This window comes from Polypterus senegalus, chromosome 9, assembly GCF_016835505.1.
Source record: "Polypterus senegalus isolate Bchr_013 chromosome 9, ASM1683550v1, whole genome shotgun sequence".
NCBI classification, from domain to species: Eukaryota; Metazoa; Chordata; class Cladistia; order Polypteriformes; family Polypteridae; genus Polypterus; species Polypterus senegalus.
This window is the reverse complement of record NC_053162.1, coordinates 114,693,313-114,707,966: the sequence shown is the minus strand read 5'-3', so window position 1 is coordinate 114,707,966 and position 14,654 is coordinate 114,693,313. Positions and strand designations below refer to the sequence as shown.

The 14,654-nt window shown below is 37.2% G+C and overlaps 1 gene segment (V, D, J or C); it reads left to right on the top strand.

Annotated features, from left to right (window-relative positions):
* Positions 1 to 12,428: 12,428 nt before the first annotated feature.
* LOC120535642 lies at positions 12,429 to 14,443 on the top strand. The segment is given in 2 exon segments: positions 12,429 to 12,471; positions 12,605 to 14,443. Coding segments are annotated over 2 exon segments (396 nt in total).
* The last annotated feature ends 211 nt before the right edge of the window (positions 14,444 to 14,654 follow it).

Sequence of the window (14,654 nt, the reverse complement as noted above, 5' to 3'; positions counted from 1 at the left end):
AACAGAAGGAGTAAGGCATATATTCAACAAAAAGAGTAAGGCAAGCACATATTCAAAATACTAAAACTATCACCACACTGGGCCTACCTATACGTTTTCGTTCCTATCTGGCACTAAAACAACTAGACCACAATTCAGTCCAGTTGCAGTCCTTCCTACCTCTAGATACCTGCTTCCAAAACAGTGGCCTCTTTCCCCTCCATTACATCTAATAAGCAGTTGTCTCTATGTTCTCACATAACTCCATACCTAGCAGAAGGCATTAACAGCCTGACCAGGTATATTTGCAATGTCACTCAGTTTCTCCAAAGAAGTACATTCAGTTCACTCTGTAAAACCCTAGCAAGTACCTGAGCTCCCTGGCAACGCCTGGAATCACTGCAAACATACATGTTCAAGGTACAGACAACAATGGAGAATCTGAAGTAAGAATTAAATATTAACATACTTTACCCAACCATCCATTAAAACATTCTTGCTGGGAAGTACATGTTTACTTGTATAGTAAGTATAGTAAATTCCTTAACAGCTCACCATGCGTTCATTTACAATGTCAATTGTTCTAATTCAGTAAGTTAATACATTCTCTTGTCTTAGAATAACACTGGCTATCCACATTAAAATGGAAATCATCTACAATTCAGAATCTGTTATAATTTGTTATTATTACAGATATTAAGCCAGAGAATTCCTCAATTAAATGGTCAGTACAAGAGACTGCAACACTCATTGAAAAACTACAGCAAGATAATCGAAAGACACAAAAGTACCAAAACTTTTCTAAACGGTTTAATTGGCTTGAGAAAATGCTGTCTAAATTGCCACCTTTCTCACCTTGATGAATAAAATGAGCAGCATTTTAATTCATAAGTACTGTTTCAATTAACACTGTAGTGCCTTCATTTTTGAGCCACGTTTCAATCAATGTAAGAAAACCTATTTTCTTATTACTGATAAGATTTTTTACTGTAAAAACTCTTATGGTTAAAGTTTTACTATTTAGTAAAGTCACATTTAAGGTATTGGCATAGAACAGCTGTAGTTTTAGGACAATAAACCTTTATACCACTTTTTCCATCCTTTTTAGTTAATCTGTTATTATAGTGCTAATATAGTGAACATCTAAAAGTTAAACCACTGCAGAATTATCATATTCTAATATAGGTTTATATTTAACATTGGGTAATCAAGAACTGCAAATTATCTTTGAGATATTGTCAGAGAGGACCCAAGCGCTGAACATCTTCAGAAACTTGCCATCATGTCTAAAGATCAGTAACTCCCAGAAAAGATTCCAGTTATCAACGAAGCTGATGTTTTTCCTCTCATTCAGGTGTTTAGGGCCAGGAGTTGACCATAGGCTTCCTCGAAATATATATATACAATAGGTAGTGGATCTGACACATAGATCCTCACAGCCAATTGAAGTAGCAGATATGAAGTAGCCAATTCAGTCCAAACACTGATGAAGTCACCAAAAGATGAGCTTTCTTTTCCCTGAGATTATTTCATTTGGATCTATAACTCAAGAGATTTCAGTTCTTCTGCATCACATTTTAGCTCACGGTCGGCCATCTTGAAACATCTTTGGCTTTTTTTATATGTGAAACAATACGCACATTTACTTTTGAAATATCTATATTTTAATAATGAAAATAGCAGTAATAATAAGTTGTAGAAGCGGAATATATAAGAAAAGTGATTGTGTATTATGGTGAATGGGGTGTCATGATTTGTATCTCTAAAGCTTTTTTTTGTTGCATTATGTATTCTTCCAGTTAGCATTTGTAATATTGTATAATCTGTTGTTTTATTTCTGAACACTAAGTAATCTCTAGCACAGTCGTTTAAAATTTACTGGGGATCCACAATGATTTGTTTTGCCTGAAAACTCTGTCAAGATTTTGAAACCTGGTGTTGACATGAGCAGATCAAATGAAATGTGAAGTTACGGTTTGAAACTCTAGGATGACATGTGCAGTTTAAGTGAAACTTAATGAATGAGATTCACAATCCTGTATTTCTGAAACACTGAGGTGACGTACACAGTGGGAATGCCCCCTGAAGTAACACTTCAAGCCTTAAGAGGTAACATGCACAGTTAAAATGAAACAAAGTCAGAGTTGCATAAGAATTACGATTTGAAAGGCCAACTGAATATTGATACACAGAATGAGCCTCCCTGAAACGTTAACACACTCAAAGCCATCGTGCTGTAAATTGTTTCAAGGTTACTAAACATTGGATATCCATCCCTCTTATGATATTTTTTTAATTGGTATTAAAATTACACACTTGGTCTATATAGTTCAGTGATGGACTAAAAAATTGTTCCAGATAGTTGCTGATGATTCGTGATTGTTATTGCAGCTGTGATGGGATTTCACTGGTATGATACCTAAAGTCAAAAAGTAAAATTACAAAAAAGGTGTTGTGTGTCACTGAATAATATATCAAACTTAATATTTGTGTTTTTGGAAGCACTGGTGTTGAAAAATCTCTGATCAAAAGTTCAATGTCTTACTAACTGTATATTTTAGAAGAATATAACATGAACTACTGTCCAGCAAGTTTAATTTTGCATTTTCTTTTCTGAGTGTCATGAATACCATTTCCCTTTTAGGACAAAATGCTACAAATAGTTTAATGCAATCATCTGTTTCCAAACATCCAGAATCACAGTGTGAACCTTTATTGTTAGTGCTGTTAGACAATACTTGTGCCAAGTTATTTGACTGTTTATTGTTAAGCACATTTCAGGTGCTGTTTAGTTAAACATAGAACTTATTCTTAACTCAGTATAGACTTTGTCCTGAAATGCATATAAGTGCCTACATTTACAGTGTCCATTTTAGAAAATTAGCAAACTTTTCCCATTATTATGTGTTATAATTCCTCAAGTGTTATGTATTATTCATCAGTTTTCTTGAGTCCCTTAATCACTACTCACAAGTTCTTTTTCAATGAGATTTTCTCTCTATACATAAATATTTAAAAGGTGGCTTTTACTGAATTGACTGCTACAGACTTATCACTTGCTTTAAATTGCTTAATTTTTTGCCACTGACAGTTAAGTATAAGGTCAAAAATCAAGGAGTTTTTGAATTTGTGAGGAATGTGCTATACATTTTTTTTTTTGTTCTTTTTTTTCAGGGTTTTGTCACAATGTAGATAATGCATACAATTTACAGTGCATTATGCATCGCACCTCATGAGATTTTTTTAAACTTTACTAAAGGCAAGTGTCACTCACTTTGTTAACTAGTACATTTTCACACTGTTTTTATTTTCATTTAAATTATTTTTAAACAAATTACTGATGTTCATTGCTTCTGTAGATTTGTAAAGTTTGGCGGGAATGAAAAAAAAAGCAAGAAAACTCATAGTAGTCATTCATCGTTTGTCAGAAAAATTATTCTTTATAGATTTACATTTGACAATGGAATGTTTCAATATGCAGTAGATTTATTATACTTATAAAGATGTACATCATCAGTATTTTACATTGCATTTAGTCACAATGAAAGAATGTAGTGTGTATCAATGATATAATCTAATAATGTGAGACAAGATAGTTACTCACCCTGATGCCCAGAGTCTTCTCATAAATACTCCTCTCTTGTTTTTTATTTATTATTATAACCAGTTTAATAATATTATCAATAAACATATATATGTTAAGAAAATATGTGTTTTGTTTTATGTGTGTGACAGAAAGGATGATAATACGTTGAATGAAAGTCATGGTGGTGACTATCAGTAACAAGGGACAGCAAGTGCCTGCTTTGGGGAACATATGTGGTAAGTGGCAGGGCCAATGCTAAATGCGTTAGTGACTAGGAATGTGTAACTGGAAGGTAGGTTAGGATTACTGAAAGGAAAACAGCACAGTCTTTCATGAATTCTGTTTTCATAAATGAATTACTCTAGCCTTTGACAAGATGCATTCACAAGGAATGGATGTTCCTGGCAAAGTCATATATTTTTTTAAGCATTGAGTACAGATACATTTATCCAGCTGCACCTTCTTGCCAGTAGTTGAATGGTTCTTCATTAACCATCTCTGTATGAATCAGCAAAGCATCTTTACACCTCCACAGTGACATCAGCAGAAGCGCTACACCCCTTTTTGTTCATTAATGCAGAAGCCTAGAAGCTCCAAAAAAATTGCAGAAAGGTTGTCAATAGCACTGATTCTGTTTGAAATACTATTGCAATCAGTTATGTAGCACATGCTTTTCATTACTTTACATCTGGAAATTGACTATACATATCAGATCAGGATTTGGCTCCAGCACACCCCTGTGACCTTGTGTTAGGATATAGTGGGTTGGATAATGACTGACTGACCGAATACTAACACTTACTGAAGGGTGTCATGTGTATATTGTTGTCATAACCATATCAGCTTTGTAAACTCTAACATGAAGTGTCTCTTAGCCTCTTTCTCTCTGATATGATTGTAATGGGGTAGAATAGATCAACTGGCCATAATTCAACAATTAATAGAAAGATATGCTGGCTTCCATTTATGGCAATACGTTTCTACTTTGTATTCTGTCCGTCAGTCAGTCATTATCCAACCCGCTATATCCTAACACAGGGTCATGGGGGTCTGCTGGAGCCAATTCCAGCCAACACAGGGCGCAAGGCAGGATCAAATTCCTGGGCAGGTCGCCAGCCCACCACAGGGCACGTGCACCCACACATACACCCACACACCAAGCACACACTAGGGACAATTTAGGATTGCCAATGGACCTAACCTGCATGTCCTTAGACTGTGGGAGGAAACCCACACAGTCATGGGGAGAACATGCAAACTCTGCGGCACCATTCTGCCCTACTTTGTATTCTGTTTTTTATCAAATTTGTAGCTGTTTGTGTGCTAATTCTGCTCTTATCAAATTGTAATATTTAAACTTACATTTTTACCAGATAATTTGTCATATTTCTGTCTGACTGCACTCAGTGAAAAGTGTTATACAAAAAGAAAGTAAACCAGATTCTGCTGGAGGATTTGATGAACTACAAAAAGGGAGCAGGACTGACAGTTGGTGCGGATAATGAAATGTTTGCATGTTTGATTGTGCTGACATTCAGCAAGCAGGCAAAACTGGAGGGGCCACAGAAATGAGTGCAGTGGCGGGAGGTACAATTCACATGCTCTGCAATATGGGAGAAAACAGGGTGATAAGGTCAGAGGTGTAACAGTTGTAATTTAAGACTATTGCATTAAATAAAGTTCAGTACTTTTTTCCCTGCTTCAAGAAATGTTGACAGACATATTTTCTTTTCTCACAGAGCATTACAGTGGTTACCCTGATGATCTCAAACGATTCTAAAATTACACTAGACATACTACCAATGTGGTGGCATTAAAGATGCCGGAGTTTGGAAACAACAAGCACATGCATTGTAGGACATTGCAGCAGATGACAAAAAATGCTACTACATTGTTGCAGCGCTTGGTAACTCCACAGTTTCCAGGGTGATAACTCTGCTTCAAAATCCCCCAGACACAAACATGAATGTAACTTTAAATGGCCTGTGCACTGATTAACCATCCATTAGCTTTGCTAGACAGCTACAAGACCATTTCTATATTTAGAGAACTGTTTCTGCAACAGGTGCTGGAACAACTGGAAAGTACCCTAGTCAATGTGTATTTGTTATTGACTTCCTAGGAGTTGGCCAAAATGGCCGACATCCTGATCTCTGCTTCACAGACATATCTGTTTCTTGCATCCCTCATCAGTCCTATTAGACAGTCCACTACTTGTGCTGCTCTTCCTCCTCCAACCTTGATCCTGACTTCAAGCCTATTTTTTACCATGCCTGATTTTATGAGAAAGCAAAGAAAAGCCATCTACTTTGTAAGTTCAGCCCACCTGGGACAATAAACATTATCTCATATGACCCATCAGGCCAACTGCTTTTAATTACAGATGCACAGTCTGGGTGTCGTTTTTGTGTCAAACTGGTGCGCAAGTCAGCGTATTACCTGTATCGTCTATTGATGTGACTTTGGGGAGAGAGGAGCCCATACTGGAGGCTGCTAATGTCACTAAAATCCCCACCCACGGAGCACCATCTTATCTTTCAGTGGATAATATTTTGTTTGGACTTTTCTGTGCTTCATGTGAACTTCCTGTGTGCAAAAGGATTGTAGGTTGATGTTAAGAACCGTCGCCTTGTTGATGCAAAGCACTTTGCCACTCTGCCTTGCACGCTCAGCAGAGTCACCACCCTTGTACAACATGATGGCTGCAACTTGCGAGTTTGCCTACTTAGTCAACAACTTCTCCGAGCTGTGCAAATCCACTTTCTCCCCAACAGAAATTAAGCATAGCGTTGAACGCTACATCTCACCTACTGGTTCCGCCAGTAGTGCTGGCTCTGCCAATAGTGCTGGCTCCACCTGTCAAGCTAGCTATTGCAAACACTGAGTTTCTTGATGCAGAATGCCTCAGAATTGTGTGCCCATCAAACAGCCATGAGTGCTACCCCTCCATATGGTGCCCAAAGCAAATGGAGGTTTCCGGCCTTATGGTGACTACCACTGCTTGAATGACGGAACAGTTCCAGACGACTACCTGGTTCCACACATATAGGATTTCTCTCTCTTATTTTTTAAAAGGTGGACCTCTTTCATGGCTACCACCAAGTATCTCTGCACCCAGTGGATGTTTCCAAAATGACAGTCATAACCCCCTTATGATTATTTGAATTCCTGTGCACATAGTTTGGCTTTAAAAGCTCAGTGTAGAAATTCCAGTGGTTGATGGCTCAAATGTAATGTGATCATTGATTTAGATTTCCTTTTTGAATAGCTGCATGACATTTTGATTGCCAGCTATTCCAGGGTTGAACATCTCGCTCACCTCCAATCCTTGTTTGAGTAACTTAGCCTGCATGCCCTGCTTATCAGTCCAATTAAGTACCTGTTTGGAATGCCCATTATAGACTTCCTGGGACATCGCATTTCAAAGAATGGTGCAAAACCTTTCCTTACAATGTTTTTGCTGTTACTGACTTCCCACCACCTACACCATATACACCTTCCAGGTATTCTTGGGCATGGTCAATTTCTACCATTGCTTCATCTCTCGGGCAGCACTCATTATGCAAACTTTACTAGAGGCACTATGGTGCCAGTCCACAAAACTCTCTGTCATATGGTTCAAAGAACTGAAGGAGGTATTCATGAACCCCAAACATAGCAGAGGTGGCCAAGTTTGTGTAAATGCTGCCTAATTCTCCACTTGCTCTTGCAACTGACACTTCAGACCATGCAGTGAGGGCAAATTTTGAACACTCAGCTGATAATGCTTGGCAACCATTGCCATTTTCCAGCAAACAGTGATAACCCAATGAATGCAAGTACAGCACCTTCAATGGTGAATTACTGAGTTTGTTTCCACTTCTTGCTGGAAGGTCGGCCAATTACAGCATTTGTTGACCATTGATCCCTAGTTCTCACAATGTCCAAAGTAACTGACCCCGGTCTGCCTGACAGCAAAGACATCTAACCTACATGTCAGAGTTTATAGTTGACATCCAACATGTCGATGGTGAGAACAATGTGGTTTCTGACTGTCTTTCTGATGCCACACTTGCCACAATACACATTGGAATTGACTACTCCTACCTGGCAGATGACCAAGTTAAGGACCCCACAGGTCCAGTCTCTAAATCAGCAGAAACCAGTTTGCAATTTTCAGAAGTGCAGTTGGATGGCAGAGCTGCCAAGCTCCTGTTTGACACCAGCACAGGCTACCAATGCACATTTATCCCCAGCAACATTGGAGATGGCATATCTTTGATGCTGTACACAGCCTCTCACATCCAGGGCTATGGGCATCCCAACGTTTAGTGGTGAGCCAGTTTGTTCTGGGTCTCAAAAAATATGTTTTTATAGATGGACAGCAGCTTGTGTAGCATGACAGAAGGCTAAAACACATTGCCATGTTAAAGCCTCACTGACCCCATTCCCTGTGCCTGCTCATCATTTCGACCATGTTCAGGTGGACATAGTAGTCTCTCTTCCTCAATTTCATGGTTTTACACACCTGCTTACTGTTGTTGACAGGACTTCCTGTTTTTCTGAAGCTGTTCCTCCGATGTCCATGACTACTGCAAATGTAGTCAGGACTTTTATCAGAACTTTGGTTGCAAGGTTTGGCAAACCCTCCCACAACACTTCTGACTGAGGTGTACAGTTTACTTTGCAGCTATGGGCTGCTATGTCACAGGACTTTGGTTTAACACTGCACCATACCACTTCCTATCAACCCCAAGCTAACGGCCTTTGTGAGTGATTTTGCATGTCATTAAAGTCAGCCCTGAAGGCCTCCCTTACCAATAACACCTAGATGGACCATCTGTTGTGAGTCCTTTTGGGGCTACAGAGAGTGCCAAAAGAAGATCTGCAAGTCTATGACCAGCCATTCTGAGTTTTGTCCCTCAGAGCTCTTTCCCCTGTACCGCAGCTGCATTCAAGCCAGTGCCTTCTACCCAGCATGGTTCACCTCACTCCCTGTTTCCATGCAACCTGCTGTCAGCAAGGTATGTGTTTGTCCAGGGCGAGGCACATTGAAACCTCATTCCAAGCCCTGGAATTCTGAGAAAAATGTTTATGCTTGCCATTAGTGACAAACAGCAGACAATCTGAGAAACAGATCTGACTCATGATTACTTCTCAGATCCATACCCTATAAGTGACCTGGTGGCTGTAGCTCTTGGTACACCTCTGCCTACTTTGCGTATGGATGTAAATTGCCACACTCCAATCCCAACCCTGCCTATCCACATTCAGACTGGGAGAATAGTGTGTGCCTCAGCCAAGTTAACAATGCCTGTGGTTGTGAATTCTGTGGGGCCTGTGTGGTGGCCGGAGGTGTTGTGCCAATGCAAAAACACATTTCATATACGCTGCAATGTGGGAAAGAGTAGGGTGATAAGCTCGGAGGTTTATAGTGTATTGCATTGAATAAAGTTCAGTAGTTTTTCTCCTGCTTCAAAAAATGTTGTCTGAGAAGATATTTTCTCTCAGAAAGCACTACAGGAGTATCCAGATTGTAGCGACATGCATACAGAGGGCAAGAAGCTGGTTGAGTAGTAGGACACCTATTAAGTCAGCAGTTCTGGTCATGTGTGACACCAACTGAGGTGACAGTTAAGAATGTAAGCCTATATATTAAAGATTCTTTATTATGTTCTGACAAGGGGAAATTGGAATATCTCAGGAAGGATTGTTTGTGAATTTAAATTTATTTATTTATTTAGATGTTAATGAAGCACCCAATGACATTGTTTTGACTTTTTAAGCACGTTTTTAAAACTATTTATTTATTGCAGCACTGCCACACTTTGTCACTTTAATTCTTTGTACTTAATTAAATTGCCCTGGTTCATTTAAGTTCATGATTACTGATGTCCCAATGGGAGTCTGTGAATCACCGTTAGAGTTTCAAGCACATTACAATACGTAGTGAAAATTGAAGAGCCAGGGGTGTGGGGTGGGGTGTCCCTTTGGGGAAATAATAAATGGACTACAAGAGCAGAGATTTGGCACAATAGATCAGTGGCCTTTAAGCCTCTAAAGTTGCTGATACTATTTGACAAATCCATGACCTAGCTGATCCTTCAACAATTAGTGGCTGTGTGGTTGAAGATTTTTCAACATACTTAGTGGAGATGGTGGCAAACCCCTCGGTAAAGTTAGTAGAGAGGCAGTGGTGGAGTTTCAGTTCACTTCCCATTGGAGCATCACCAAAATTTCCAATGTAGACACCAGATTTAGCTCTGTTTGTTTCCTTTTGCTAAAAAGAAAAATAAAACTAAAAGGCTGTTTGTAGACACATGATTAATGGCTTTCTTGGTTCTTTCTTGTTTACTTCCAAATGGACATACATAAATAAATTCATTCAATTAATAGCTAATAGTCTCCTGTTAAAGTCATATGTTTTGAGTTGCTTTGACTGGTTTAAAGTCAATCATATTTTCTAAACCTTGTTATCTAGATAAATATCATAAAATCACTCTCCATAAATACACTTTTCCAATACTTTTTAATTTAAAAGTTAAAATACCTCTTATAGTGAAAGTTACACTGGGAATTTTGCTTATGGATTTATAGTTAAATGGAATTTTTTAGCATGGAGATGTATATTAAAATGTATCTATGCAGCATAGACACATTTTAATTAAAAAAAAATAATAAAAAGTTATGCTGCAAAGCAGTGTTTGACAATAAGCAAAGTGGGTGGGTATTGGACTACCTGAACCCTATACTGGTGCTGCACAGATACTGGGCCACACATGTCTCATACATGGCTAAATAAGCTATCTAGATAGCAAGAATGTTTATATAGGTGTGAGATGTTGTCACAAAACATCTGTTTAGTCAGATCTTGCTTCTTTTGATTGGGACCAATACTATTGGTACTACTGCACGAAGGCATTGTGTATAACAAGGTGCACAGAGCAATGTCTATAATAGAAATGCATTAATTCAGCACTCACTTTAAAATTTGCAGCATTTAATGACCTGATTTGAGATTTCTGAATACTACAGTATACGGAGATTATCAATGTTATTGGGTTTGGCATTTTTAGATTAGATTATATTGTTATAATTTAAAAAAATAAGATGATTATAATTACTATCATAGTTACTGTTTATCTAGCTAAGAATTTTTAATATTGATATAAGAACCAAACATTTGAATTGATCCATTCTATTTACTTATGACTGTATTTCATCAAACTGTGTCAAAAATGAAGATCAAATCACATAAAACACCAGAAGTGACTCTATTCCACTGGGCACTTAAACAAGGCCCCTTAACCTGCAATTGCTCCTTACTGGGTATGACGTTAACCTGCATCAGGCCTTACAAGAGGATCCTCCAATATTCAGAGAAAACCCGGGGGTTGGTGGCAGGATTGGGATGCCAGCCACTGTAAAAAAAACCCTCACACTGTCCCAGTGTGGTGCTGAGGTGTCACCCATCCAGCGCATGCTCCCAACCTCTCTCACTCTACAGAATATTATATTTTTGGCCCTAATGAAAGGAGTTATCTGGCGTGCAAATATTTAAAAAAGAAAAAGAAAAAAAAAAAACTAGGGCAAAATCTTTAGAATCTCTAGATCTCTAGAAAAAGCATTTTATCACAAGAAACGTGCTTCTGCATTTAAGACATCAGATGTCACTAAAATGACCATGAACGTCATTGTTGTAAATGAAAGGAATTTTAAGGTCTTGTTCTTTTTACATTATTAGGCAAGCAAACCAGAAAAAATCTATATATATATTTTTTACCAAATTAAGAGCAAAATATAAGTCGATCATCCCGTCATATTGTAATAGAAATTAATGAATAAGTGATACATTAAAGAGTTGGACATACATTTTAAGGGGAGCAAGTTTAAAACAACAAAACAGTGACACATTGGTGGTGAAAATAATTTTCATTTTTTTATGTGTTTCTGCCAATCTCCGCCTATCCTCAGACGAGGGAGAAATAAATAAAATAAAGAAGCCATTGTATAAGAATGTCATGTTGATAATGTTGACGGTCACATTTAATACATTGCGAAGTAATATTAGTAAATGCAGAGAAAGGGTTAGCATGATACCCATACAGACCAAAAATACTTGCTATTAATTATATCTAAAGCAAACTTTCATATGCAGAAAATAACCAAAGTGGAAGAATAGAGGGAATCCCAAGCATTATCTTGAATAAAAACAATTTTTTGTGTTTTTTGTTTATAATTAATGTAAACTACTTTGATTTCACTTTGATACTAAAATCGTGTACCGCTGATCATTGTCAAAACATTCTAGTTAAATCCACTGTGGTTTGATGTATAACAATAAAATCGGAAAACCTCCAAGGAAGTGAATACGTTTCATGGATACTGTAAATATATTTTAGAAAATATATTTTAGACTGTCTGATTTAAATGCCTCCAATAATTTGTTTACTATAAAAACGCATACATTTTAGTAAGCACAATAAGATTAACCAGCTTAACTGAGCTGGGATTTCTGAGAACTCCTATACAGTATTGCTTTAAAGAAGAAAAATGTAAATGGCTAACAGCTTATTTTTGCACTAAAAACTCTGAAATGAAATGTATTAGTTATATGGACTTTTTCATTGTAAATCAAATGGAAAACACGGTTTAGAAATTGCGGCAGCACAGAAGTACTGTAGTAAGAATGGGCGAAAGGATTGAGGCGCAAATGCTGACGCGGAGCTTGCAAAAGCGAGAAAAACTCAAAAGAGTGCGTGACTTTACGAAGGAAACATTAGATGGCGCTAAAACAACGCTAGACGCCACAATTTTTAGAGGGGGCAGAAAAAAGCAACTTTAAAACGCGTTCAGGGGAATCAGTACGGCAGTGGGTGAAAAAATGCATCAGAGAATTCTTGTCTTGACCCTCCTTACTTCTTTAGGTAGGCCTATGTCGGATTTAGCGTTCATCAAGTGCATCTTTTAAACATTTCGTATAAAAATTAGTAGATTTGTGTGTACTGTAAGTTTTGTTAACATTACATATTACATTTATTTATTTTCTCTGTCCTTTAGGACATGGCATTGAAGACCGTGTTTGGCAGTCTGAAAGTACAGTTCAGGTTCTTCAAAAACAAGAGGCTGAAATCAAGTGCAACTTTGAAGCAAGAGATACTGCTAACGCTTACCTCTTCTGGTATATTCAGACTCCAAACGGCGCTCCTCGGCATTTAATGACAAGGACACCTACTTACAGCGTCAATGAAGAAGGTTTTAAAGAAAGATTTAATGCAACACTCAACCGGGAGAACAAAACAGTCCACCTGAAAATTTCATCTTCTAAGCTGTCCGACTCTGCAAATTATTTCTGCGCATTGCAGCCCACAGTAAGAGAAAGGAAGCGGAGAACATTACACAAACTGATGTGACAGAAAAACTTAAAAAAACTTAGAAATAACAACTTTGTAAGTCCAAATTTTAACCCGACATTTAAAACACTTTTGTGCACAAATTATATTGATGTTTCATTGTACTGAAGTATTGAGCTTTATTTACAAACAAGAATGCTATTGAACTTCATTTACAAATAAGAATTGCTTTGCTGGAAAAATGTTGAAAAAGGATATTCAATTTTAAAAATATTTTATTGTTATAAAATAGCTCACAGATGAATTGTTAAAATATTACTATTACAATGGGAAGGGTAATTGTTGGAAAGCCCTGTTCTTTGGGTGGGATGACTCCAGGCACACTAGACCTTTGCAAAAGTAGGTTTTTTGGACTTGTAAAAAAACTTGTCTGACAGGAAGAGACCCAAAACTTGCAGAGTGTCAAGTTTGTGAATTTGTCCCCTTGGCTTCAGTAGGCCAAGATGTTCAACATACACTAGAATGGTTTGCAACTGAATGTGATGTGGGATGGAAATTTGTGCCTCCAAACTTGAAAATTTTCCAGAAAAATGTGGCCTGCAGTTTTTTGCAAGTTAATGAATAAGTAATATTTTTTGAAGAAAAGAAAAATGGTAGTCCTAAAACCTACTGCATATGTCCACTTTTAAGCAGCACGGGTTTCTGGTTTCAGAAGTCATGCCTTCTGCATTTCAGAAGTAAATGATGATCTAATGATGGAAAAACATTGATGGACGTAATGCATTTATATCACTAATTCTTAGAACTATTTTTTCAGAGGGATGGCAGGTGTTCTCTATTTACAGAGACTGACATAGCTGAGGTTTTCCATGTAAACTACGGTTGAATAATGGATACTCAGAGTAGAATATTATGCAGTATAAATGTGTTTAAGAATAACATTGTTTTTCAACTAAAATTGTTCAAAGGATTGAATATGAAGGATGTCTATAGTTTACATTGTCTGCCTTACAGTGATCATGGTATTTTAAGAGCTATGGCTTGCAGCATTTAGGTTACATTTAAGTGGCACATCTTTGTGGTTTGAGAGAAAAGCCAGAGATTGAGGGAAGTCCTCAAATAAATATATGAAGATTTCACATAGTCACTTTGATCTTTAAGGCATCAGTGGTAAGATGAAACTGTAACTAACAAGATGAATAAACAAACTTACTCCAATGAAACATGTACTTAACTGCTTTCTCCTATTTTCAGTGTTCAGCACCAAAGTAAGGGTCATCCCAGATACTGTTTTAGTTTTCCAGTGACAGTAGCATTCTGCTCTCTGCAGCAAAGATGTTAATTCTTAGTAAGAATTGTTTATATTTTTTATATGTGGGACACTAATTACCATTTGTTTTGATCTGATCTTAACTTTTCACTGTAAATATTCTTCTTTCTTTCTAATTCTGCCATTGTCATTTTTTTCTATTGCTCTTAATCTGTTGCAGCTCTCTACTAGCATATTATCTCTAATGCAGATATAGGAAATAAAATAAACATTTAATCATGTTTATAATCAGGCATATCAATTGTATAAAATGAGAACTAAACCCTTATAAAAAATTTTCCTTTCACTGGAAAAGGTATGATAACAAAACAACAAATATAGCCAAAGTTGAGAACAGTGGATTAGTCTTTGACAATCCCTAAAACTTTATCTTTCAATCAAATTTTGCAAAAGAAAAATATCATTTTTAAATGAATAATTATTTACT